The sequence below is a fragment of the Castor canadensis genome, chromosome 17 (genome assembly GCF_047511655.1).
Source record: "Castor canadensis chromosome 17, mCasCan1.hap1v2, whole genome shotgun sequence".
NCBI lineage: Eukaryota > Metazoa > Chordata > Mammalia > Rodentia > Castoridae > Castor > Castor canadensis.
In genome coordinates this window covers 7,328,826-7,352,867 of record NC_133402.1, presented here as the reverse complement: position 1 = coordinate 7,352,867, position 24,042 = coordinate 7,328,826, and the positions used below count along the sequence as shown (strand labels likewise).

At 44.9% G+C, this 24,042-nt stretch overlaps 1 protein-coding gene across 2 annotated transcripts in view; it reads left to right on the top strand.

Moving 5' to 3' along the window:
• Positions 1-24,042, top strand: part of Usp7 (ubiquitin specific peptidase 7) — a 48,803-nt gene that overhangs the window by 10,718 nt on the left and 14,043 nt on the right. The window contains exons 1-11 of one of the 2 annotated variants that reach the window (XM_020178649.2): positions 8,733-8,837; positions 9,563-9,736; positions 13,989-14,187; positions 15,858-15,996; positions 16,661-16,749; positions 17,618-17,726; positions 18,473-18,603; positions 19,040-19,094; positions 20,042-20,122; positions 20,211-20,301; positions 22,863-22,945. In XM_020178649.2, the coding sequence (XP_020034238.1) occupies positions 14,102-14,187; positions 15,858-15,996; positions 16,661-16,749; positions 17,618-17,726; positions 18,473-18,603; positions 19,040-19,094; positions 20,042-20,122; positions 20,211-20,301; positions 22,863-22,945 (864 nt within the window). In that variant the 5' untranslated portion in view covers positions 8,733-8,837; positions 9,563-9,736; positions 13,989-14,101. Of the gene's footprint in view, positions 1-8,732; positions 8,838-9,562; positions 9,737-13,988; positions 14,188-15,857; positions 15,997-16,660; positions 16,750-17,617; positions 17,727-18,472; positions 18,604-19,039; positions 19,095-20,041; positions 20,123-20,210; positions 20,302-22,862; positions 22,946-24,042 lie in introns of those variants that run through there. The other variant, XM_020178648.2, reaches the window with a different exon arrangement.

The following is a 24,042-nucleotide window of genomic DNA, read 5'->3' as shown; positions in this document are numbered from 1 at the left end:
GCCGGTGGAGTGGTTCAAGGTGAAGGCCCTGAGTTCAAGTCCCAGTACTGCAAGAAAAGAAAATATGAAAAGGGTTTTGTTTTGTTTCTCTGTGGCACTGGGGCTTGAACTCGGGTCTTTGCACTTGGTAGGCAAGGTCTCTACCACTTGAGCCTTGCTGCCAGCCCAGGAGTCTGAAAATTTTTTTTGTTAATGGTTAGTATTCCCCTGGAAATTAAGTTTCTGTTGGGTTGAAATTACCTCCCACCCACCAAAAATTGCACAGAGCTGAGGCAGCACGGTGAGAGTCCACAAGTCCCAGAGCTGCTCTGGAGTGACTGTCAGCCACATGGTGTGTGTCAGTCAGACTCAGCTCAGTAGCTGCTTCCGCCTGTGCAGAGGCCGTGGTGGTGGTGGGGAGCAGGCCAGCAATCAGAGACCTTTGGACATGTGTATTTGCCTTCTGTCCTGTTCAGGGTTCAAATCTTTGCTGGTTGTTATTTTAATTTTTATTTGGTAGGACAGGGGTTTGGCTTCATGCTTACAAAGCAGGCACTCTACTTCTGAGCCACACTCCAACCGTGCTGATTTCTTTTTTTTTTTTTTAATTTTTTTTTTGCATTTTCCTGCTGTTTTTTTTTTTTTTTTCCCCAAATACTAAACAACTTTATTTGGAGTCTAGAAAGCCTCATACTTATACTGCCTTGAGTTATAAGAAAAATTTTTTAGCAGTTCTCATTTTTAACATTCATTAGCCAAACATCTTGTTCTTATTGTTTGTATGTATTGTGTGTTCCTATAAACACATACATTTAATATACACAGTAATACTATGTAGTAGAAAGTGGCGTTATTATCATTCACATTTTAAGCATTTTGCTGTTGAGTTTTGAAAACTACATATTTGGGATACAAGTCCTTTGGTATGTGATTTGCAAATAATTTCTTCCATTGTGTAGCATGTCTGTTATTCTCTTGGTGTATTTGTAGAGCAAGTTCCTTGACTTACTGAACAGTCATCCAGGTTCTCATTTTGGGATACTGATTTTGGTGTCCCAGCTAAGGTGCTTTGCCCACACCCCACCACAGCTTTCTTCTGTGCTGCTTCTTAGTGTCTGGCAGGCTGCACGTGGTCAGGAGTAGATTTTTGTATAAGGTATGAGGTTTGTGGTGTTGGTTCAAATTTGTTCCTTTCACTCGCACATGTCCTTTTCCTCTGTACCACTTGAATTGCTTTAGTATCTATCAAAATCAAGTGACCGTGTCTCTGCGGGTGCAGGTCTGCCTCTGACCTGGCTTCTGTGGGTGTGGGAATGTGCCTTTCTCCACACAGCCCTGACTTGATTCTGGGGCTTCAGGCAATGGAATTCCTCAAGCTGCGTTTGGTTTTTCCATATAAATGTTGAATCAGTTGTCGCTGTTGAAGAAACCTGCATTTTGGCTGAATTGTGTTTAAATATATAGGTAAATAGGGGGAGAACATGTTTACTCTCTTGAGTCTGCACACAAGTTTGACTTACCTGCAGTGTCAATGAATTTACCTCTCCCGGCCAGTATGAGCGTCCTGTTGCTAATGCACCCTTCCGTTGGTTTGTTCTCTCCTCCTTCTATCCTTAACAGTGAAACCAGAGTTCTTGTGCTAAAGCTAGTTCCAGGAAGTGAGAATACCTCTAGCCACTAGTTTTCAGCCCTTGAAGGGAGGGAGGTAGATGGGCAGATCCCCTCTAAAGGAAAGACCTGTGCCTGTGGTCTGTGGTTCAGGTACCCCAAGGGTGGTGCAGGCAGCCTGTGCTAAGGGGCAAAAAATGTCTGGTTTTAGTCTTTCTGTTCTAGGTTGGTTCTCTTTAATATTACTCATGCAAAGGAACCTATTTGGAGTTGGTTGTGTTTGGCTACTTTTGAAAGTTTGGTGTTTTGAGATGGGTCTTTCATATGAAGTTCAGTGTTACCTCCAACTCATAATCCTCCCAAGTGCTGGCATTATAGCTGTGTACCACCACACTTGAACTTCATTTTGAAAGTTTTAATTAGCACATCCTGTCTGCCGCTGACCCCACTCCCACCCCCAAAACAGATTTGTCTTTTTCATAGTTTTAAAGGGAAACCAGGCATTGAAGAGAGGAGGCTGCCATTTGTGGGGGTGTTAGTCCATCCCTGGCACAAATACTTCAGGTGGTCCCTTTGCTCAGGAGTCCAGCTGCGCTCCCTGTTCCCCTCCTTTCCAGTTCCCGCTCTCCTGTGACTTCTAAGTGTCGCCAGTATGGGGCCTTGTCTCAGCCAGTATTTTGTTGTGCTTTTTTTTGGCACTGCAGTTACACTGTAGTTTTGCTTCTATATGACCAATATGTGCTCACTGAAAACAGCTAAACAACAGGAAGGGAAAAGGTGAAGGAGATTCCATTTCTCAGAAGCTGCGTACTTAATGCTTTTCTTCTCCCAAGTGCACTCTTCATGTGAATCTTACACATGCTGCCTGTGGCTACTTCATGGACAGCATTTCTTTTTGGGTGGTACTGGGGTTTGAATTCAGGGCCTTGCACTTAAGGCATCTGCTCCTCCACTTGAACCACACCTTGAACCCATGTTAGAGTTATTTCTTACCCTGGTGTTGCAGGTTCTTAACTCAGTTGGTGCCTACCGTTTGTCCTATAGCTTCCCTGAGGTCATCTGCCATTCGTGGTGGAATTTCTTCCCACAGTGATTGGTTGACTTCCACAGTTGAGCAGATACTCTTGTGGAAGAGGCCATGTGTGTAAGGAAAGCAGTACAGGCTGCTCCTAGCTCATAGTGCACTGTGCAGTGCTTGTTCTCAGTGTGACCACAGGCCTAAAACCACGGTGTGGGACATGATAACGCCGTCCTGAAAGCCCCAAACAGTTTTATTTAACGTAGGGAGCACATTATATGTACCTTCTTTAGGGCTTTATCTTCATGTCACTAATTTCACTGAGGATTATTTCAGCAGGTAGAGCTGTCAATGTTTGGTAAGATGGGTCTACTTCCAGCCTTCAGTCTTCCTTCTGTTGCAACTGTGTGCACACTGGCCCCAGTATGGGGCCACTGAGCTGAAAAAGGACCCAGGTAATCTAGTTTAGTGTGATTGGCCCCTGGAGGTGGGTTTCCTGCCAGCCTCACAGAGGAAGCCTGGAGCCACATAACCATTGTACCAGGTCCCATCAACACCTTAGATTTGTGCAATCGGTTAAGCAACTTTTATTGTTAAAAGGTGACTAGAGGAACTCATGGAGTGACCTGGAGCCCCTTTTCTAAACCAGAGATTACCTCGATGGGACAGGGTAGTCATACCCTCACAGGACCAGGGCAGAACAGCAGGGCACTTGAAAGGGGGACCTTCCTACCTGAGAAGGTCAGGACACACTTGGCTGTTGTGACCAGGTAGGGTTTGAGGTGGCGGCCTGGGTCCAAGCACAGGACCAGTCTCAGGTCTGACAGGGTGGGGTCTTCCAAGTGCACATGTGGCATCCTTTATGCTGTGGGGCACCTGCTTAGAGGGAATATCTCTAAGACACAGAACCCTTGCCATGTCCTTGGCCCTGCCTACCTTGCATCTCAACCTGTTCCTTTTGTGCTTTGCTCTGCCTAGAATCTGTTTCTCATGATCTCTGCCCACCCGGGTTGCTGTTCATTCTGTCTCTAACCTGGTCTCCTCCACAACTAAGGTACACGCCTGTGCTCCCTGACTCCTGGTCTGTGGTCCTCCCACTGCACACTCTCCTGCAGTGCAGTCACCACCTTGTGAGCACCATGAGACAGGAGGGCTTGTCTCTGTTTTTTTGGGGGTGAGGGGGGCGGCAGTACTAGGGTTTGAACTCAGGGTTTCACACTTCCTAGGCAGGCCTTCTGCCAACCCTGCATTGCTTCTTAAAACTACGTGTAAATCTATGATGCCAGTTCAAAAAATGTTTTAGTAGAAATGGCACAGAAGTGCAGGTTTATTGGGAGTGTACATGTTGAAAAGCCTACAGGCGTGAAGAACCTCAGCTGTCTTGGTTTCTTGCCTCTTGCTCGGAACTTTTTCCTTCCTGTCTCTGGCCTAGTTCCTCTCGTGACCAATCCATCTGTGACCTTGATGGATGCTTTAATCCATCGAAGCCCCCAGGTTCTATCAGTACGTGGGGAAAACACCCTACCTTACCTTGGGCTGTTGTGATTACTACTGAGGCCCTGGCAAGTAGTGGGGTTCAGACAGTGGCAGTGGGTTTTTGGAGCTGGTGATGAGCCTAGGTGCGCATGTATTAGGCAAGTGCTCTACCACTGAGTTACCTCACAGCCCTCAGTAGGAGTTTGTTTTGAAACGGCCTGTGTAGCCCAGGCTGGCCTCCAACTGGTGATCCTTGTTCTGCTTCCTAGGTCCTGGAATTGTAGGCGTGCACCACTGTACCCAGACATATACAAGTTTTTAGTTCGTGAAATACTCAAATTCTTCTGGCTGCTTTTTTGAATGTTTTCTCTGCTGCCTGTGCCCCAATACAGATGTGAGCTGTCCTCCAGACTCTGTTCTAATCTGGTGCACTTGCCCCTGGTGTCTGTGCAAAATTTCATGTTTTAGTTTTTATAAGCTATTTTTCTGTCATTCTTTAATTGCTTGTGAATCTAAGGCGCAATCCGTGTGGATGGATGCTGCTGCATTTTTTTAATGCTTTTTTTCCTTTCTTCTTTTTATCTTTTTTTCTGGTGGGACTGGGGTTTGAGTTTGAGACCTTATGCTTGCAAGGCAGGTGCTCTACCACTTGAACCATTCCACCAGCCCCTGCTTCTTACTTCTTAGGTGGGAGGACTGTATGTGTTACCTTCTTAAAATAAGGTTTTAATTTTAAAGTACTTTGAGACTTACAGAAAGTTCTAGTTCTTTTCAGCTTACAGAAAAGTCGCAACTTTGATAAAGAGAGTTCTTGTGTTACACTCCCCCACACACACTCTCTCCACATTGTTAACAAGTAACATTAATAGGGATCTTGTCACAACTAAAGGATTTACCCTGGTACTTTATTGCTTACCAAACCCAAGATTTGTTTTGGTCCAATCCTCAGTGAAGGGCAGGGAGGACTTCTTTTGAGATTTTTATCAGTTTTTCCATTAACGTCTTTCTGATCCTGGGCCACTTTGCATAATCTACACTGATAAGGTTCTCTGGTCCTAAAGACAAGAATTTTGTAGGATGCTTTAAAAAAAAAAAAATGCTGAGATGTGCAACCCCTGGAGATTCTATGCTGTCACTCTGGGAAAGAAGCCCCACCCCCACCCAGGCAGACTTGCTGCAGAGCCATGAGACATGGCTGGGAACCACAGGCTGGGGCCAGAAGGTGATTGAGGATTTCTGAGCCAATATGGACATTTCGCAGTCTTTCTTAAATATATTTAGGGTTGCCAGTCAAGTAGTACCATACTAAAGTTGATATGCGGAATTGTACCAGTTTTCTCATTTGTTTTGGTCATCTCTGTGTTAAGTAATATTAGCCCATTTTATTGTAGGCCAGGAATGTCTCAAATAGTAGAGCTTCTGTTAATTCCTTCAGTCTTCTGATGGCAGACTTTACTGTGACTGCTGAAGTGGTGGTGTAGGTCTAGTCACCACCAGCCACTGTTTTCATGCAGGAACCACAGTGCCAGAGCCCCACAGCCGGTCTCTTCATCTTGATTGTGCTACAGAAGGAGCAGGTGTACTTGGGATGCTGGTTGATTTCAGTTTTCTTCACCATTTTCTGAAGGGAGGCCTCATAGCAGGTCCCATACTTACCCGATGATCCTGGCCTTCTTGCTGCATTTGGCCATGTTGCTGTGATGTAGGCCCGAGCCAGAGACCTTAATATTCCCTGTAAGGGGAGACCTTATTCTCCATGTAAGGGGAGAGAGAAAAGAGGAGGAGGGACCAGGGGAAACAAACCCAGAGGGGTTTTGACTAGGAATTGAAGGTGAGCTGGTAGGATTGGGGATGAAAGTGTGCTAAAGGACAATTTGACCAGGCAAGGACTTAGAGCTGCCCACGGGGGCCTGTGTATTCTGCTGTGACAGTAGGTGGTCATCAGTGGGTTGTTATCACTAGTTGGAAGAATCTGGGGTGCTGAGGGGAGATGATCTTTGCAAGGCACCACCTGGTGGGCATATATGGAGTCATGGTTAGAAGGCTGTTCCCTGAGGTTTAGTTGAGGTGTTTGGTTTGTCTTTCCCCTGCCTTGGCCTCTTTGGGGGGAGATTTGGTAAGTCCTTGTGAAGTGACAGAAAATGCCAAAGCCGAACATGGTGTGGCTGCTCACACCTGTAATCCCAACACTTGGGAGGTAGAGGCAGAACCATGGTGAGTTTCAGGCTGGCTGGGGCTACACAGTGCATTTAAGGATATTCTAGGCTAGATATCTCATTTATGGTTAGGCTTGGTTGCAGCGTGAGAACTCGTATCAAAACCAAGCAAAACAAAGCAAATGTCATAGCCAACAAGCTGGACTTCCGCTTTTTTTGGTCTTTCTTATCCAAGGGTAAGATTCAGATGCCAAATTAGTGCTATCTTAATTTCCATAGCAATTGGCAAGTGTTCTTTGTTAGGATAGTAGTTCTATTATGACATCACAAATGGAAGTCAGTAAGAAAGCTCAGTATAAGCATAGGCTTTCTCAGTAAAAGAGGAAGTAACTTAAACTTAGTTTTGTGCCTAAGTAAACAGAAAACTATGCTTGTGTTGTATTTCTGAATGTAATGTATATTTTGGAATGGTAATTGCTTATCTTCTGTAGGTTTAGCATCTCAGCTACTGTGTATATGGTTCCCAGCACCTAGCATACGTGCTCGCCCCTGCCACACATGTCCCCACTCTCACTTGGGGTGGTTGTGTGGCAAAATTAGTGCTGCAGTTCATATTTGGTGTCTCATAAAATTCCAACTAGTGGAGAAGCGAGATCATTTTTATGTAGTGATAAGGCAGTTTTGCATGTGTGTCTTTGACAGTAATGTGGGGGCAGTCCTAACACATAGGCTCTTCCTACAAGCCTAGTACAAATGTTTGGTGGCTGTCAGGTGCTTTCATTATTTCTGTTGCACGAGTCATCTGTGTTTTAATTGAATGTTGAATTATGTAGCAGAACTGACTCATGTACCCTCAGGATATGGCCTTGAGTTGCCCTGGGGATTGGTTGGGGGCTTCATGAGACCTTTGCTGTGACTTGGCCCTGTTTTTCTAGCACATGATGGACCAACCAGTAACCTTTTGCCTTTCACAGGCACTGGCCTTGACGCTGTCTGTGCCTGTGAGGAGTAAGAAAGGGCAAATGGGTCACAGATGGGCTATTGGACCTGATGTGGTGGTATACATCTGTAATCCCAGCTTGCTGGGAACCAGTAGGAGGAGGATCACAGTCTGAAGCTGCATTGGACAAAAATAAGAGACCATATCTGAAAATTAAAAGAAAGAAAGGACCAGGGCATGCCTCAAGTGGTAGAGTACGTGTGGCCCTGAGTTCATCAGTGATAACGGTATTATAAAATACTTAGGCTTTCTTTGGAAAGCTGGGCTGGGGCTTTTCCATTTTTCTTACCTGAAAATACATAAGGTGTTGTGAGTGGAGATCCAGAGATGTCTTGAGTTGATCTTGATATTTGTGTGTGTCGGGGTGGTGGTGGTAATGGGGATTGAACTACTAGAACCTACTGCTTGCTGTACCTGGAACTCCACCCCAGCCCATGACCTTGACGTACGCAACTTTTGGTGGAAAAGCACTGCCACCCTGACTCACTTGTTTCTAAGTCTGGTTTTACTGACCTTGTGAAGCCGGATCCTTGTGCTACACATGTACAGAGCACTTGTGAAATTCTCTAATTTGCCATAATGTAGATTGCTTGCTTTGCACAGGATGTTACTAAGTTTTGTGTAACATGGTTTGTCATTTTTGCATAATGTTGGCATGACACGTTTGAACTGAGAAAAGAAAAGTACCACGTGTACTTCAAGAGAGTTCCTTTAATCAGGTGCCAGTGACTCATGCCTGTAATCCTAGCTACTTGGGAGGCTGAGATTGGGAGAATCGAGGTTTAAGGCCAGCCCAGGCAGTTTGTGAGTCCCATCTCGAAATAACCAGAGCAAAATGTAGTGGCCGTCTGCCTGCGCGTCTGCTTTGCAAGTGTGAAGCCCTGAGTTCAAATCTCAGCCCCATCAAAAAAAAATTCCTTTAAGATCAATGGCATCTCCACCCAGAGTGTGTGGAGAAGCTAGTTTTTGCTTGTACAGAACAGGCTCCCATCAGTCGGTCCTTTTGCACCCTTGAATTTTGTATAGGGAAGTAAGTTATGGGTGTTACAATTAACACTGTACGTGATTGACTGTTGCTTGTTGTCTTATGTTGCGATTTCATGCAGAGTTACTGGAGAGGTTTTGTGCTGCAAGTCCAGAGTTGGGATTCTGAGTGCCTGAGGGGAAGCAGGACGCTGTCCGCGGTGCTGAATCACATTGTTTGCTGGTCTGAGGGTCAGAAAGCATCTTTAAACTGTGAAGGCCAGGCAGACAGCTACCTAGCTGTTTAGAACAGCACGTCTCCTACTTGTATGGACAGTTAATTCATTCTTTTTTGGTTCACTTAACATTTTGAAAGCAACACAAGTTCCTATCTAGTAAATGTACTGAGAAATGCCTTTTGGTTGGCACTATTAGATTTTATTAGTGGCTACAAGTTGTCAAAAGTATACTTTTGTGTATTTGAGCCAAGCCATGAAAGTAACTCCATGGGATTTCTTTGTTTTCCTTAAAGCTGGAGATACAGATGACCCACCAAGAATTACTCAGAACCCTGTCATCAACGGGAATGTGGCCATGAGTGACGGGCACAGCAATGCGGAAGAGGACATGGAGGACGGTAAGTTGCGCGTCTTGCTTCCTTGCAGCAGCAGAGCTCGGGCAGGAGCGCAGACTCCATCCACATTTTCTCCTTGAGTACTTGTAAGTTTCTTTGGAGTAGCTAGTTTTCAAAAGGTTGTATCTAAGGGGAATTTAGTGTCCTGGTTTTGTTTTGAACTTGAGGATCACCTTCAAAATTACATGGTAAGTTAGTTCTCCCCAGCCTAGGGAAGAAGGTTCAACTCCAAGGTTTGAGATGAGCGGGCGTCCCACGCCTACAGCGCTCCGGTCACTGTTAGCATTGAGGCCAACAAGTAGACTTCTTCTCCTTTCCCTTTTGTTTGCAGCAAGATCCTTCCAGACATTGGGATTTGGCTTTCCATTGCATCCTCAGTATAGTGTCTAGCAGTCGTTTGTAGCTGAGCACCTCTCCCTCCCTGCCCATAGTAGGTGTGAAGTCAGTCAAGCTTTGGCGCCCCTTCCCTTCTCTGTAGCTTCCACGTGAAAAGGCATATGCATATGTGCGTGCATGGACATTTTGTGTCTAGGGAGTCATTTTTTCTATTGACTTTCTTCTTTATAATTTATCATATTCAGTGACCCAAACATTTGCAAGGTCGAAATCCCAAGAAGGGAGCAGGCAGTAATTGCTTTATGCAGCCCCTGGAATCTTGCAGTGTAATATGAAACCATGTTCTGTACAAGCATGTCCATCAATCCTCATAAGGGTTGTGTCCTTCCCAGGGGAGTAACGGGGCAGTTGAAAGAAACCATCAGGCACGGGCTGCACCACCAGAAGGACTGCTGTCAGACCTCCTGCCAAAAGTTCAGCCTCCCTGCGAAACTGCAGCCGCAGTTGAGAGTTCTCTCACAGTGCGGTTTCCCCCTGGCAGCTGGCTGAGGCAATATCTGAGGAAGGTAAAGAGGCGTGGTCTAAACCCCGCTGCTTTGTTCCCCGTGGAGTGCGCTTTCCACTGTAGACGAGGGCGACGGTGTGGGTGTGGTCTCGTTGGCTGTTGGGCTTTTGGTGGTTTTACTTTGGACATCAGAGATGCCAAGAGTGATTCAGAGAGTGCATTTGGGAAGGCAGCCAGGCAGAGGTGCCAGGTGTGCATTTGGGATCAGTTTGGGTCATGTGTGGAGCAGTAACTGGCTCCACCCTATCATTTTCCCAGTGCAGTTTGGGTCAAGCATTCCCCCTTTCTTGGGGAGGGTTTGTGGGGAGACAGGTGTAGCCAGTGATGGTGGGCTGTCCTGTGCATTACAGGTTGCCAGATCCCCTCAACCCCATCCACTATCTACCTCCAGTCAGCACCTAGACATTGCCAAGTGCCTCCTGGGAGTCCAGGTCACTTCAGCTGAGAACCACTGTTAGAGGGCATGGTGTAGGCAAATCTCCTTACTTTAAGGCATATGTTATTAGGATGAAATAATAATGCTGAATCACAGGGCCAAAGTGAAATTGACCCTGTGGTGGATTCTCAGCCGGGCGAAATGGAGTCTTCATTAGCACAGTCTTCTTGATGTGGAGTTGGAGTTGAGAAGCCCAAAGGGTGAGCGGGATCCTGTTTCTGTTGATAGGATTGCAGAGGTACAGGACAGAGAGTGCAGCCTGACCTGTGGCCCAGGTGCAGGTGTAGTGTGTGTGTGAAGTATTCAGAATGCTGGGGAGCCCGAGGAGCTCTGGGTTAAGCATGGTTCCTTGCTGTAGCTTGTCTCAGCTATCAGGATCCAACATGCTGTTTCTTCAAAAGTCGACTAGAATCCTTGCTTTGAGTCTCCTTTAAACATGTCAGGTCACAACCCAGTCTGAGGAACACTGAATTTATGGGGGGTGGAGTGTTTGTTTGAGATAACCTTGAGGCTACTGTCTTGCCTCAAATTCCCAAGTGCTGGAGTTACAGGTGTGTGCCACCATTCCTGTCCTTGGGGTTTTACTATAGCCAAACTACCAGTGGCTTGACCTTGCAAGGATCCCTCTTAGAAAGAAAGGGAATTTTTACATAAGAAGTTTAGTAGCTACCAAAAAAGAGGTGGGTGGGAGAATATAGTTAAGGAAGAGAGTGCTTAAAATCCTGTTAGAATAATGAAAAAGTATCAGAATTATTTTCTCTTGATACAGCTAATGTACGTCACTCTCGTGTACTGTTTTTCCTTACATGACCAAGAGACATTTATTTATTTTTTTGGTGGTATTTGGGGTTTGAACTCAGAGCTTCATACTTGCCAGGCAGGTGTTATACCACTTATACTTTCAGTCCCGGCAGACATTTTAGAGCCAGCGATTCCAGATCTAGATTACATTGTGAGTACCCATAAGGGAAGTTTCTGAGCATTTACTGTCACTTGCAAAAATGTAGATTAACATTAGAAAGAGTAACTGAATCCCTTTCCAAGATCTGAAGGATTACAACTTTGTCTATTTTCTTCACTCAACTGATGCCTGGGCTGATTCCTTGGCCTTTGCCCTATAGAGACAAGATTGCTGTAAAAATGGTCCAAGCTGGAGCTTTTGGACTGTCTGATAACTGCTGGCACTGCTCCAAGGGTCTCTGGGAGCAGGACTAAAGCTAGGGTTATCAAGTACTCTGAGTGAGCATGAGTGTTGACAGCTGTTAGTAGGAGCAAGCATGGGGACAGGGGAAGGAAGAGTGTGGTATGCAGTGGCACCAACAGACTTATCACCATTAGAATGAAGCACTAATGCCCCAGGGACTTGGATCCCCAGGACACTACTACGACTACTACTACTGGTTTTTTTTAATTTTAAATCATAGACTCACATGAAGTTGAAAAAATGTAATTTCTCATGGGAGGGTGATTGGCTGACCCTTTCCACTATGGATGGGTTTCACGTCTGCATCGCTTCTGTTTGGCATTTACTGTAACTTGTCAGTTGTTGTATTGGTATGAGGAGTTTATACCACTGACAATAATTTAGTTTTTTCTTGGTGCCTTGCGTATGCTTAGCACGTGCCCTCCCACAGAACTTAATTACATGGAGTTCACTGCTGTTTGGTAAGAAAAGCCTGTTCTAAGGATGCACATTGACTGCAAGTCAAAAATTCAGTGTGACACTTACTGAAGTGGCCTGAGCACTGTCCCTAGGCCGGGGAAGTGCCAAGCTTGGGGCACTACACATTGTATTCCTTGTGCCACTTTGTTTTACCACTGTTTCTTTTTACTTAAGATTTAGGACTGAGGGTGTCATGCAACTGGTAGAACGCCTGCCTAGCAAACAAGACACCCTGAGTGCAAAGCCCAGAACCACGCCCCCACCCCCTCCCTCCTCCCACACACAAAGAATAATTCAGGAATTTGACTGTAGGTTGAAAGAAGAAAAGGCATTTATGTTACGGTAACATATCAGTTTTGTTTATATTAAATGCAGTCCTGCAAATCTGAACTACTCAAAATCACGTAACCTTTCCAAGAGAAGCTGAAGGTTCTTCTGTTGTGTTGCTTTGTGGCTCTTGTATGTTGTATGGTTCTGTGTATGGTCTGGGTGGAGCAGTCACACATTGTACCTGTGGACTGCATTTTAAAACCAGAGGCACAATTTGTACACAATGTGGGTATTGGGATCCCACTGTCACTTTGTGAAACACCTAACCTCACTGCACTTCAGCTTCCTTACCTGCCCAGCAGAAATTAAGTTCCATCTTCCCTGGAGGATTTCCATGCTAGACTTGGATCTGTTTTGGCCTTGTATGTCTGTAAAGTCATGTGGCGAAACCTTTCTGCTACATCATTGATCAAATTTCTTACTTGTAATAGACTTACCCTTCAAAGAGAATATGGGAATATACCCCCTTAACAGGCTCAATACAGTCGTTCAGCTCTTAGGTGTGGCTTCCCCCTTTGAACTGCTCTTCCTTCCGATGGCCCTCTTGTGAACTGAGCAGGGGTGTGTGTAATAAAGGAATGGGGATGAAGAGGGTTTCATTGCTTTGCTGAAGAATACCCTCTGGTGAGGACTGATGGACATGTTTTCTTGAGAACAAATTCAAGTTAGTTGTAAGCTTCCAGCAACTCCTGTACATGCAGTGGTAGACCAAAGATCTCACTTGTGTGTGCAGCTTGGAGATGGAAGGGTTGTGGGTCCTGTCAAGATGCCTTCAGGGGTCTAGGGGTGCAGGATACCAGTGTGTCCTTATTAACATGCTTCACCAGAGCCCACTTGTGTGCTTTGGAACTCTGGGGAGTCAAGGATATAAGTAGAGCCTGGCTCTGCAGGGAAAGTCTTTCAGTCCCTTAAGATATGGCCTTGGTCCTGCCAGTCAGTGAACTGTTCCCTTGTGGTGAGTCAGGCACAGAAAGTGAACACCGCCAAACACTTCTGTAGTCATTTGACCCTCCATAGCAGTTTCATTCTGAGTCAGCAGTGTTGGTCAGTAACAGCTTCGGTGGCTGGGGACGATGGTTCCTTCCTTCATAGCATTTTGAGATGTAAACATTGCAACACTGCTGTGTTTGTCTAAGCTGATTGACCTGAATCACTTGCAAATGATCAGTGGTAGATAGAACTTGAAACTGAGACTGTCAGTCTAGACCCCACTAATAGTCACTGGGGAGTTCCGTAGTATTTAGTAATGTTTACTCTTTTTGTTGAAACAAATACCCAGTTCTTACCTTAAAAAAATTACTTCCGTAAGGAGTCCAGGCTAGTAGTCCATAAAATATTGAGGAAACAGAATTAAGTCATTTGTAGACTGACTTAGCCATTTTCTTACCTTAAACATGCTGTGCTTTCTTATCAGTGGCTGATCCCCTTCCCAAGCCCTTACCCACTGGTGCCTTCAGCATCACTCCCCTTTCTCCCCGCGAGTCATGTCCTTGACAGCAGTGCGAGGGGCACAGCATTCCTTCCCCCAAGCTTGTCCTCTCACTCAGGGCCCAGAATTACTTGGGAGTGAAGATACAATAGAATAAATGTTCCCACCCTAAACTCTGGAGTCCCAGGGAAGGCAGGTGTACTGAGCCCTCTGGTGAGGAAGGGTCCCCTTCTGCAGAAACTGCCATCTTAGATGTCTAGCCTTTGAATGAATTGGAAGCAAAACTGTCAAATTCCCAAGGCCTCTGCAGTTGGGTTGAGATGGTATAGAACCAGTGTGTGTATGTGCTTTCGTTAATGCCCTGGCTCTGTGATTAATGGTGTGTTTTCTTACAGACACCAGTTGGCGCTCCGAGGCAACCTTTCAGTTCACTGTCGAGCGCTTCAGCAGACTGAGTGAGTCGGTCCTTAGCCCTCCGTGTTTTGTGCGAAATCTGCCGTGGAAGATTATGGTGATGCCACGCTTTTATCCAGACAGACCACACCAAAAAAGCGTGGGATTCTTTCTCCAGTGCAATGCTGAATCTGACTCCACGTAAGAGTTTAAATGATGCATTACAAACCGCAGATCGTCACATTGCGCTCTTGAATGCCAAATTCGGCTTCCAGTGTCTGTGCTGTCTCTGCGCAGCCCTTTCATCTAAATGAGATTAAATATGTCTCACAGAGCCCCTGGTTTGTATTATCAGAACTAGAAAGCTGTATTTTCCCTTTGTAAATAAAGAACAGAAGCTTATGTGTTAGCATGTACAAGGTCTTGGTATCGAGGCCTCTCCAGACCAGCTGACAGTGAGCTTCCTGCCTCTCTGCAGTAGCTGCCTGGCAGCCGATGGTGTGGCAGCTCCTGCCTTGTAGCTTCTTCTGGAAGTACAAACCAAAACTTCCACTGAGGCATTCACTGCAGAGGCCTCTGAATTATTTTAGGGAAGAAAAATTTTGCTCACATAATTTTTTAAAAGGTTTAATTTAAAGATTGAGAAAAAACCCCTTCTATTTAGGTAAAATTGAAACTGGAGACTTCACCAGTTTGAGTATTTCTGGCCTGGTTACTCCACGCTAGGAGAGAGCCCAGGGGAGAGAATGGTATCCAGAGGCACGAGCTCTGGCTGTTCTGTAAAACACCCTGGGAATAATTCTTTTTTTTTTTTTAATGTTAAGAAGTGCCAAATGGGAATGGAGTATGACTCAGTGGCAGGGCCCTAACGTGTGCAAGGCCCTAGATCCAATCCCCAGCACTGCCAAAAAAAAAAAAAGTCAGGTTTATGCTGCAGCCAAACCTTTTTTTAAAAAAATTTTTCTTCTGTCTATTATGATTTGATTACATGGGCATTTGGGCTGGATGGGTTTTCTGCTGTGGGCTTTGACCTGCACGTTAGTTTGGAAAAAGTGAGCTAGCTGCCTATATCCCATAAGCATCATCAAACACAAATGCCCATCAAGGACAATGCTGTCCTTCCAGTTGCTTTACAGAAGTTTAGACCAGTCTAAAGGCCAGTGACAAGGGTCACATGTGCAGCTCTCCTTCAGTTGCAAATCTTTGTTAGTGGGCTTTAAAATGGGGCATTGGCCCTGAGAATCCTCTGTTGTCTGCCCCACACCTGACCACATATGTAGGCTGTTCTCTTGTGGCCATGATTGGTCCACGTGCTCTGAGTCCTTGAACCTGGGCAGGACTGCAGAGTGGGGTGGTGGTGGAGTCCCCCTGATGCACACTATCTGTGCATCTGTACTGTGCCACAGGTAACGCAGGGCAGGAGTGTCACTGGCGAGTGCTGCAGTATTACTAGAGTGTGGTGGTGTGGGCTGTGTCTCTGTTAGTTTTATTTTATTTTTTCCCCTTGTGGTGCTGGAGATGGAATCGAGGTCTTGTGCATGTTAGTTGATTGCTCTACCACTGAGCCACACCCCCAGCTTTACTATAGTCGTTCACAAAAATCTGGGACCAGTATTTAACGTTCAGAAACTTGTATACATAAAATTGGAAAACTTTAAAGACTCTGAAAGGCCAAACCTTTGGATTCAAACATTTTAGGATGAAAAAAACCTAAAACTGTGAGGAGAGCCACTGCCTGGCTCCATAGGGTACCTCTAATAAAGGTAAACAGTACCCCAACTCAAAACGAGAAAGGGATTTTTGTGTGTCTTCAAAAAGCATATGGGCATGAGTTAATATGTCACTGAGTCTTAGATTATGTTTCTACACAGGTCGTGGTCTTGCCATGCACAAGCAGTGCTGAAGATAATAAATTACAGAGATGATGAAAAGTCCTTCAGCCGTCGAATTAGTCATTTGTTCTTCCATAAAGAAAATGACTGGGGATTTTCCAATTTTATGGCCTGGAGTGTAAGTAACAGCATATTTATTCTGAAGATTCTGAACCATATTGCTATTCTACTAATTGTTTTATTCCTGAAATCCTTCTGCTTATTGTACAAAGAAATTTTTGCTTTGTAAATTGGGCAGGTGTCTGGAAATCTATTTGGCTTTCTGGCTTAGGTGTTTAGCACACCTGCCTGGATTCAAGTCTCAACTTTTAACCACACACTGGGATGTGCTTTCTGAGAGGCTGACTGACGTTCCTTCAGAAGACAGTACTCTGCTGGCCACTGCTGGGTGGTTTCACGCAGCTCAGTTTTCGAGTTAGTTCACTTTGCTCTTTTTTTGCAGAGGTGGTGACCACTGGAATGTTCTTTGGCGTGATGCTGCTTCATGTTATTCTAGCACAGTTCTCTGGAAACTCCCAAGCCTTGCTTGACTGAGCAGATGCTGGTTCCTCCCGTCAGTGCTATGGCCCTTCTCCCTAGCAGCTCTGTGGAGCCTGCTCTTGCAGACTCTGTTAGAGACCAGCTTAAAACAAAACACACTTCCAAACTAGAAGCACAATTGGGGTATTTACAAAAGCAGGATTTTAGTCTTAATACAGAGCAAAGTGCAATTGTCTCTTTGAAATAAGGTGAGGATTTTTGTATCATTATGTGAGGTGGATATTTCTATTTATCTTTTATAGGAAGTGACTGACCCTGAGAAAGGATTTATAGATGATGATAAAGTTACTTTTGAAGTTTTCGTACAGGCAGATGCTCCCCATGGAGTTGCGTAAGTTTTCCTTTTAATTGGGTGCTATTAGAAACACCTTTTGTGCTGTATTAAAAAACGTATTATCAGCATGTATTTAAGTGATGCATGTGTTCTGCCTCTGCGCCTGCCTCGCAGTGCCCAGATTATAAATGCCTGCTTCACTTTCCTCATTTAATAGAGTGATTGAGCTGTTCCTTTCTATCTGTCACTTCTGGGCACCAGAAATATAATTATCCTTAATGAATCAGCTGTAAGTCTTCAGATTCTTAACGAACGTGCAGTCTGGACTGTAGAGGAGCCAAGACCTGTGTGTAAATAGCCACAGCAGAGGGCAGGGATGTGAAACTCATCCAGGAGAGCAGGGGAGGCACTGAGCACCACTGACAGCTCAGGTCTGTGCAAAACTGACCAGAGCCATTGGGCTTCCAAGGCTATTGGGCGAGTTCGTGGGACTCCAAAATTGACTGCACAAGAAATGTCTCCTCCATTATTGGCCACGCTCCCTGGTGGCAGTGTTCACATCTCTCCATTCTGTGGAGGAGGAAATGGGGGAATGGGGGGTGGGGTGGATGTTGCCCTGTGGAGTCAGACCCAACTCAGAATCTACTTGTTCTCCTAGCCAGCCCCCAAAATAGCAAAACAAAAGGGAAAAAAAGTCTAGGAGTTTAGAAGTTTGAATTAAAACTTGTTACGAACACTTTCCTGCTTGTGTGACTCTGGTGATGAGGGATGTGTGAAAGTCGTTCCCTGGTCAGGATGTTGGACTGCAGATGATGGCATGTAACAGTGACGTTAGGCCACGACACTGACAGCAACTTGGGCTGACCCCCACGCATTGCAGAAGGCATCTATGCAGTTTCCCTTCAAGTTTGCGCTGATCTTTCAGGTGGGACTCAAAGAAACACACGGGCTATGTTGGCTTGAAGAATCAGGGAGCAACCTGTTACATGAATAGCCTGCTGCAGACTCTGTTCTTCACTAATCAGCTACGGAAGGTAAGTGGGTGATGTTTTCCTCCCCACAGCCTTCTACCCACTCTTTCCTGTCAGGTCTACTAAGGTCAAACAAAGCCTTCCCCGTGCTGTCGTACTTCCTCAAAGGGCAGCCCTGAGTGGACTGCCAGGCTTTGTTTCCTTTTGCGTGGACAGCTGCTGTCTAAGCTAACTTACACAAATAACTTAAAATACAGGCGCTTTCTTGTAAACATGAAGGCCATTAATGGCAATTGTTAAAGTTCTCATATCAGAATTCAGTTGAAAAGTGACTGGCTGAGTGTGCTTTGCACTATGAACACAGCTTATGTTTATAAATGCAAGAAGAGACCCAGTTTGAATCCAGTGTAGGATAAATGGCTGATTGTGTGTTGATGGGCATGTGAAGTACTCCTGCTGAGGGCATCAGCTGACTTCTCTTGTACTCTTCTTCTATACAGATTTCTATGATGAGATCATACCATAGGGGTGGTTGAATGGGGCTGATTCTCAAACATCTAAGTTTTCATTAGATGTTCTGTTCACAAATCATGGTGAATTGAAAAATCTTGCTGGGCGGAGTGCGAAGTGAAAGTGGTTCTCTTTGGGTGGTGAGGTGTTTTTTGTGCATCATTTCTAGAGAGATTCATGATTTTGTAAACTTTCCAACCTGTTTTGAGACCGTGAAAAAGCCCAGTAATACTAGAAATGTGGTACTAGAAATAGTTTGACATAAAATGGCATGCTTATTTCTGAATCCATTTGTTTAGGCTGTGTACATGATGCCAACAGAGGGTGATGACTCGTCCAAAAGTGTCCCTTTAGCATTACAAAGAGTGTTCTATGAATTACAGCACAGCGATAAGCCCGTAGGAACAAAAAAGCTGACAAAGTCATTTGGGTATGTATCATAAACTACCTTGCCATGCTTTCTGCCCTACACAGACAGAGTAGAAGTCTTGCAGAGCAGTGAGGGTGTTTGGCTGTCAGTGTTAGTGTCCTATTGTTTAACCTTTTGCAAGCAGGCTTTCTTTGAGAATTTCTCTTGAAGCCATTCACCTCTTGAACACATGCAACTTCCAAATGTATGCATTCTTAATTTGTAAACACTGCTTCCCTGAAGCAGAAATCTTTGGAAGAATATAAATTGTAAACATTTGCTGTCTTCTGAGAATTCATTTTCTTTTTGGATTATAATCCCCCAAAGTAATCCTCACAAAAATGAATTGGAGAATAGTGGCTGATTATTCAGTTTAGTTTTTAAATCTAGGTTGCTTTCTAGTTTATGCATTTGACATTTGGAGGTTTACATACATATATTCATTTTTCTTTGCAAGGTGGGAAACTTTAGATAGCTTCATGCAACATGATGTCCAGGAGCTATGTCGAGTGGTAAGTTTGCAGCAGTCATCCTGTGCCTCTTACATTGAATATCTTGAAGCAGTGTCAGAAGATGTTACCAAGTAAAGCTTCAGACCTATTTCAGATAACACTCATTTCTATTCAGGACCAAACCTAAGTTAGAGGAAAAAGGCAGCACCTATCTAATTGTAAAAGCTTGAAAGAATAGATTTGATTACTATTTGAAGGTAAAGTCTATGGGAAGCTTGAGTTTAAACAGCAGTAGGCTTTCAGCTTGTTAAATCTGAATATATACAAAGAAACAAGAGGTTGGCTCAGGTGGCTGTCCTAGTGGTTCTCAGTCATTGCAGAGTCCTAGCACCCAGACTCCCGTGCACCTGCAGCTCACTGAGACAGACCTCTGTGGGTTGGCATTTCTCTCAAGGCCTCGTTAGTCACTAGCAAATTCTCATTCTTCCAATTGTGAGGAAAGACAGATGGACACACACACACATACACACATGAAATGGCGACTCAAGGTGATTGGCTGGGCAAGGTGTGTTTTCTTTTTTGCAGCACTAGCTGGATTGAATCCAGTTCATTAAATATCCATGGACAAACCAGTCAATCCTGTTGACAGGCTCAACCTCATTAATCTCTTGGTGTGGACCATTACGAGTTAAGTTTAGTGATCAATTCACATGCTTTTCCACAGAGGTAAAATGAATACAAGCAGTGCTTCTAAAGGCACTGGATTACTAATTCACCCAAGGCTGTATGAAAGGTTTAACCTCAGCTGTTGCATGTAGAGATGTTTTTGTAAAAATCCAACCAAGACAGAAGATTTGTATGTTTTTGATAATTGCATGCCAAAGGTCATAATATTTTTATAGACTAAAATTTCATTCATTGACGTTTCCTAGTCAAGTATTAAGTTACTGTATGCTACTTAAGCATAAGACTTTTTTTTTTCTTTTATCTCAAACCTTCTCTTTCAGTTGCTTGATAATGTGGAAAACAAGATGAAAGGCACATGTGTAGAAGGCACCATCCCAAAATTGTTCAGAGGCAAAATGGTGGTATGTGTTCTTAGTTTAATGGTTTGAAAGATGTTGAGGTGCAGATGTGACTACTAATACTGAAGCCGTTTTGTTTGCTTCTTCACAGTCCTATATCCAGTGCAAAGAAGTAGACTATCGGTCTGATAGGAGAGAAGATTATTATGATATCCAGCTAAGTATAAAAGGAAAAAAAAATAGTAAGTTTTGTGTGTATAACAGCACGGGCTTCAGTTCTCATTTGCACATTAGTTTCTGTTGAAATACAGCATAGATGTGGGGAGGGCTCTGATCTCACTATGTGTGGTGCACCATGTGCATGCCCAGGTCTGCCCACACCCCCATCCCGCCCCCCTCCACGCCTAGGCCTTGAACTGGGTAGGTAGATCTACACCTTGAGCCACTCCACCAGCCCTTTTTTATGATGGGTTTTTTCAAGCTCCCAGCTTTCACCCAGAAACAGATGGCCTGCCAACTTTTCCAGGGTCCCACCCAGCCCCTTGTCCCTCTCAGAGGAAACCACTGTGTGGGCTTCCTTCATCCCTGACTGATACTTCATGATCAAAAGCAGTTAGCATACTTGGGCTTTGCTTCTGGTTGCTGCTGTTGAGCATTATATTCCTGAGATACATTCATGTTGTAAGTTGCAATAGTTTGACCATTTTCATTGCTTTATAGTGTTCCATTTTACAGGTAGCTTTTTTTTTTTTTTTTTTTTTTGATATTATTCTTTTCTAGTTATTTTGGTGGTTTTCAGTTTGAGAGGCTATTAGGCTAAAGACTGCCTATTCCTGGGCTTGCTTGCATTCCCGGCAAGTGGATTTGCTTCTTGGACCTGTGAGTTTACAGTGGATTTATACCAAGTTTATCTTGTCTTAAAGCTCTGTGGGGATGTCTCCTTTTCAAATTGCCACTGGCAGTTTGAATAGTTTTCCTTTGTGAAATGCCAGTTTTCATGTATTTTTGTATTGACTTCTTACTTCGTTCTTTGTTCTTTTAGTGCTGAGGATGGAATCCCTGGCTAAGCAAGTGCCTTCTACTCTATCCACATTCCCTACGCCTTGAGCCCTTTTTTTGCTGCCTTTTTTTTTTTTTTTTTTTCCTCGAGCTAAGGTCTCGGCTCTTGAACTATTTTCTTGGGCTGGCTTTGAACCAAGATCCTCCTGATCTCTGCCTCCTGAGTAGCTAGGATTACAAGCATGAGCCACCGGTGCCTGGCTATGCTGATAGCTGTTGGTGGTGATGTGCTCTGCTGTTGTCATCTTCATGTTCTGCTGCTGTTCACTCACCTTCTTGAGCCTATGGGTTCATAGTTTTCATCAAATTTGGGAGAATCTTCACTACTCCTCACATGGTCCGTGCAGCACAGTCTTCTGTTGGCCTGGTCTTTTACATTGCTGCTTCTGTCGCTTTGTATTCAACTTCACCAACATTCTGCAGTGTCTCATTTGTTCTTAACCCCAGCCATGGTGTCGGGCTTACTTCTCTGGCAGTGTCTCCTACACACTCTTGCTTGCTTCTACCTTTTTGAATACGAAGGACATAGTTAAAACTTGTGTCGTCTGTATGGTTTCTAGATGTTTCTGTGGAATGTTTTTCATCATGGGCCCTGTTCTGGTGCTCTGCCTGCTTTGGTTGAATGGCAGATATGGTTTTACCTGGAGTTTGATCTTCCTGGTCTTTATTCTGATGCAAAGATTAGATACTTGGTAATAGTGTGATTCTTTCCGAGCTAGTTGTAAGCACTGTTAGGAGGGAGCACAACAGCACTTTTCTGCTGAACCTCCCAGTACAGGGTTTTCCACTGTGGCTGGAAGGAACACTCAAGCTCATTAAGAGATCTGAAGACTTCTTCTGGAGTTGTTCCTTTCAGTGTCCCCAGATAGTGTCTTCCTTTGTGCATGTCTCCAGGCCTGTCTCTGTATAGCTGTGTGTTCTTGGCTACTTGACACATTCTAGCTGCCCTGTGCTGCTGGACTTTGTCTCTAATCTTAGTGGATGTTGGGTACTGTGTGGGATTACTTCACTTTGTCCCAGCCTGGAAACTAATCAGTGAGCCAGGTCCTGGCCTAATTCCTTTCTCTTAGGAAACCCTGTCCCACGCTGCCTGTTGTCCTGAGCAGGACAGCTGTGACTCCATTATTTGGTTGTGTTACTCCACCTCAACCATATAAGAGGTCCTTTTCTTTGCCAGTACACTCTCCTCATGTTCCTATTTTTTTCAAGCAGAATTTATTTTAGTGAAAGTCAGTGTGTCAGATTTTGCTTACCTGATATTCTGTTCCCTGCCACTTTTTTGGTTGTCTTCATTCTACCTAGAACAGGTGTGTGTGTTAGGCTGTCAAGGTGACCTCTTTCTGCCTCATGTGGGTCCATCTGAGTCCCGGGGTTTCCTCATTAGTCCAGGTGATTGACCCAGCCGCTCATTTTTACCCATCTTTTTATTAGGCCCATTGGTCATCCACATGGCCCCTTCCATCCTGTCCTAATAGTAGCTTTGTAATAAGTGTTCCAGACCTTGACTCTCTACACTGTCATTTTGCTACCCTTGAGAAGTCCATCAGTGTCCCTTGGATTAGTGGAGGTGACACTGGTAGCAATGTCACCTGCAGCCTTCAGTAGGGCATGAAGGCACAGTCATGTCTCTGCTGGGTTTCCTGGGCATACTAGTGTGCATAGTTTGCACTTGGGTTGGCTCGGTCATACCTGAGTGCTCACAGTCACGTTGGTTGACCTGTTTCTCTCTTTCTTTTTCATGAAGTATTTGAATCTTTTGTGGATTATGTGGCAGTAGAACAACTGGACGGTGACAACAAATACGACGCTGGGGAGCATGGCCTTCAGGTAACATGGGGGTTCTGTGCAGGCCTCCCCTTGCAGCCTGTGGCTGATTAAGTGTACACTTCCCTTTTCACATGCTTCTGGAATTTGCAGCATGGAAATTTCTGCTGGGAAGGGTGGGAGGGCGTGAGCGCGTGAGCCTGAAGCTGCAGTACAGCTCTCCACCAGTTTACTGGAGCATGGCTACAGGATTTGAAGTTTTCTTTTTCATCTCTTCTGTTGCTCACTGACGCTTTTCTTATTTTCCTGGCCACAAATAAGATGTCCTGTGCACTTTGACTCCGCCTTTCGTTTGTGCACTTGTGTTTTTCCAGTACAGTTACTGTCTGAGGGTTGTACTTGCAGGGTGAGGGATGCATTCCCCACTCTCATGGCCTGAGGCACTCCAGGCCATCAGGCAGGGATCTGTGAGAACAGAACTAGCCCAAGGTCTTGTTTTCCAGCTGCATAACCGCTTCTTGTGCTTCCTGTGCTTTCCAAGCCTGTCCATCTGGGTTCTCCTGGTAGACCAGAACACGCACAAAGCTATAGCTCAGAACACCCTGCCGAGCGAGCACTGCTGGGGGAGGCTGAGCTTTGGGGTCACAGGGCCTGCCTGCCCCAGGAATCCCAGCCTAGAAATTCGGATATATTTGAGTGTCTGGCAGCATGGAGGCTGGTGTAGCCACTAGGGAGAAGTAGGGGTGAACAGTGAGCACGAGCTGTGCCCAGGATGTGGAAGAGCCCAGGGGAAGGAGGCTGTTCTGTTTCCTTCCAGGCCACAGCTCTGTTCATCTGAGAAGGGGGTCCAGTAGCACACCTAATTAAGTGGAATCACAATGTTCTGCTTTCCCACTAGATGATTTTCTGTGGTTCTCTGTGTTTTTATAATGTTTAATGACTAATGTGTCAGCAAATGACTTGGCTTATATAACCACTCCCCTTTGCTGGACATTCAAATGAGACTATAATCTCCCACACACATGATGGTGCAGTATGATGTCCAGTGACAGAGAGACCTGAACATAGTTTCTGTTACTTTGTTTTGAGACAGGATCTTGCTATGGAGGCCAGACTGACCTCAAGCTGGACTCTTCCTGCCTGAGCCTCCCAAGATCTAA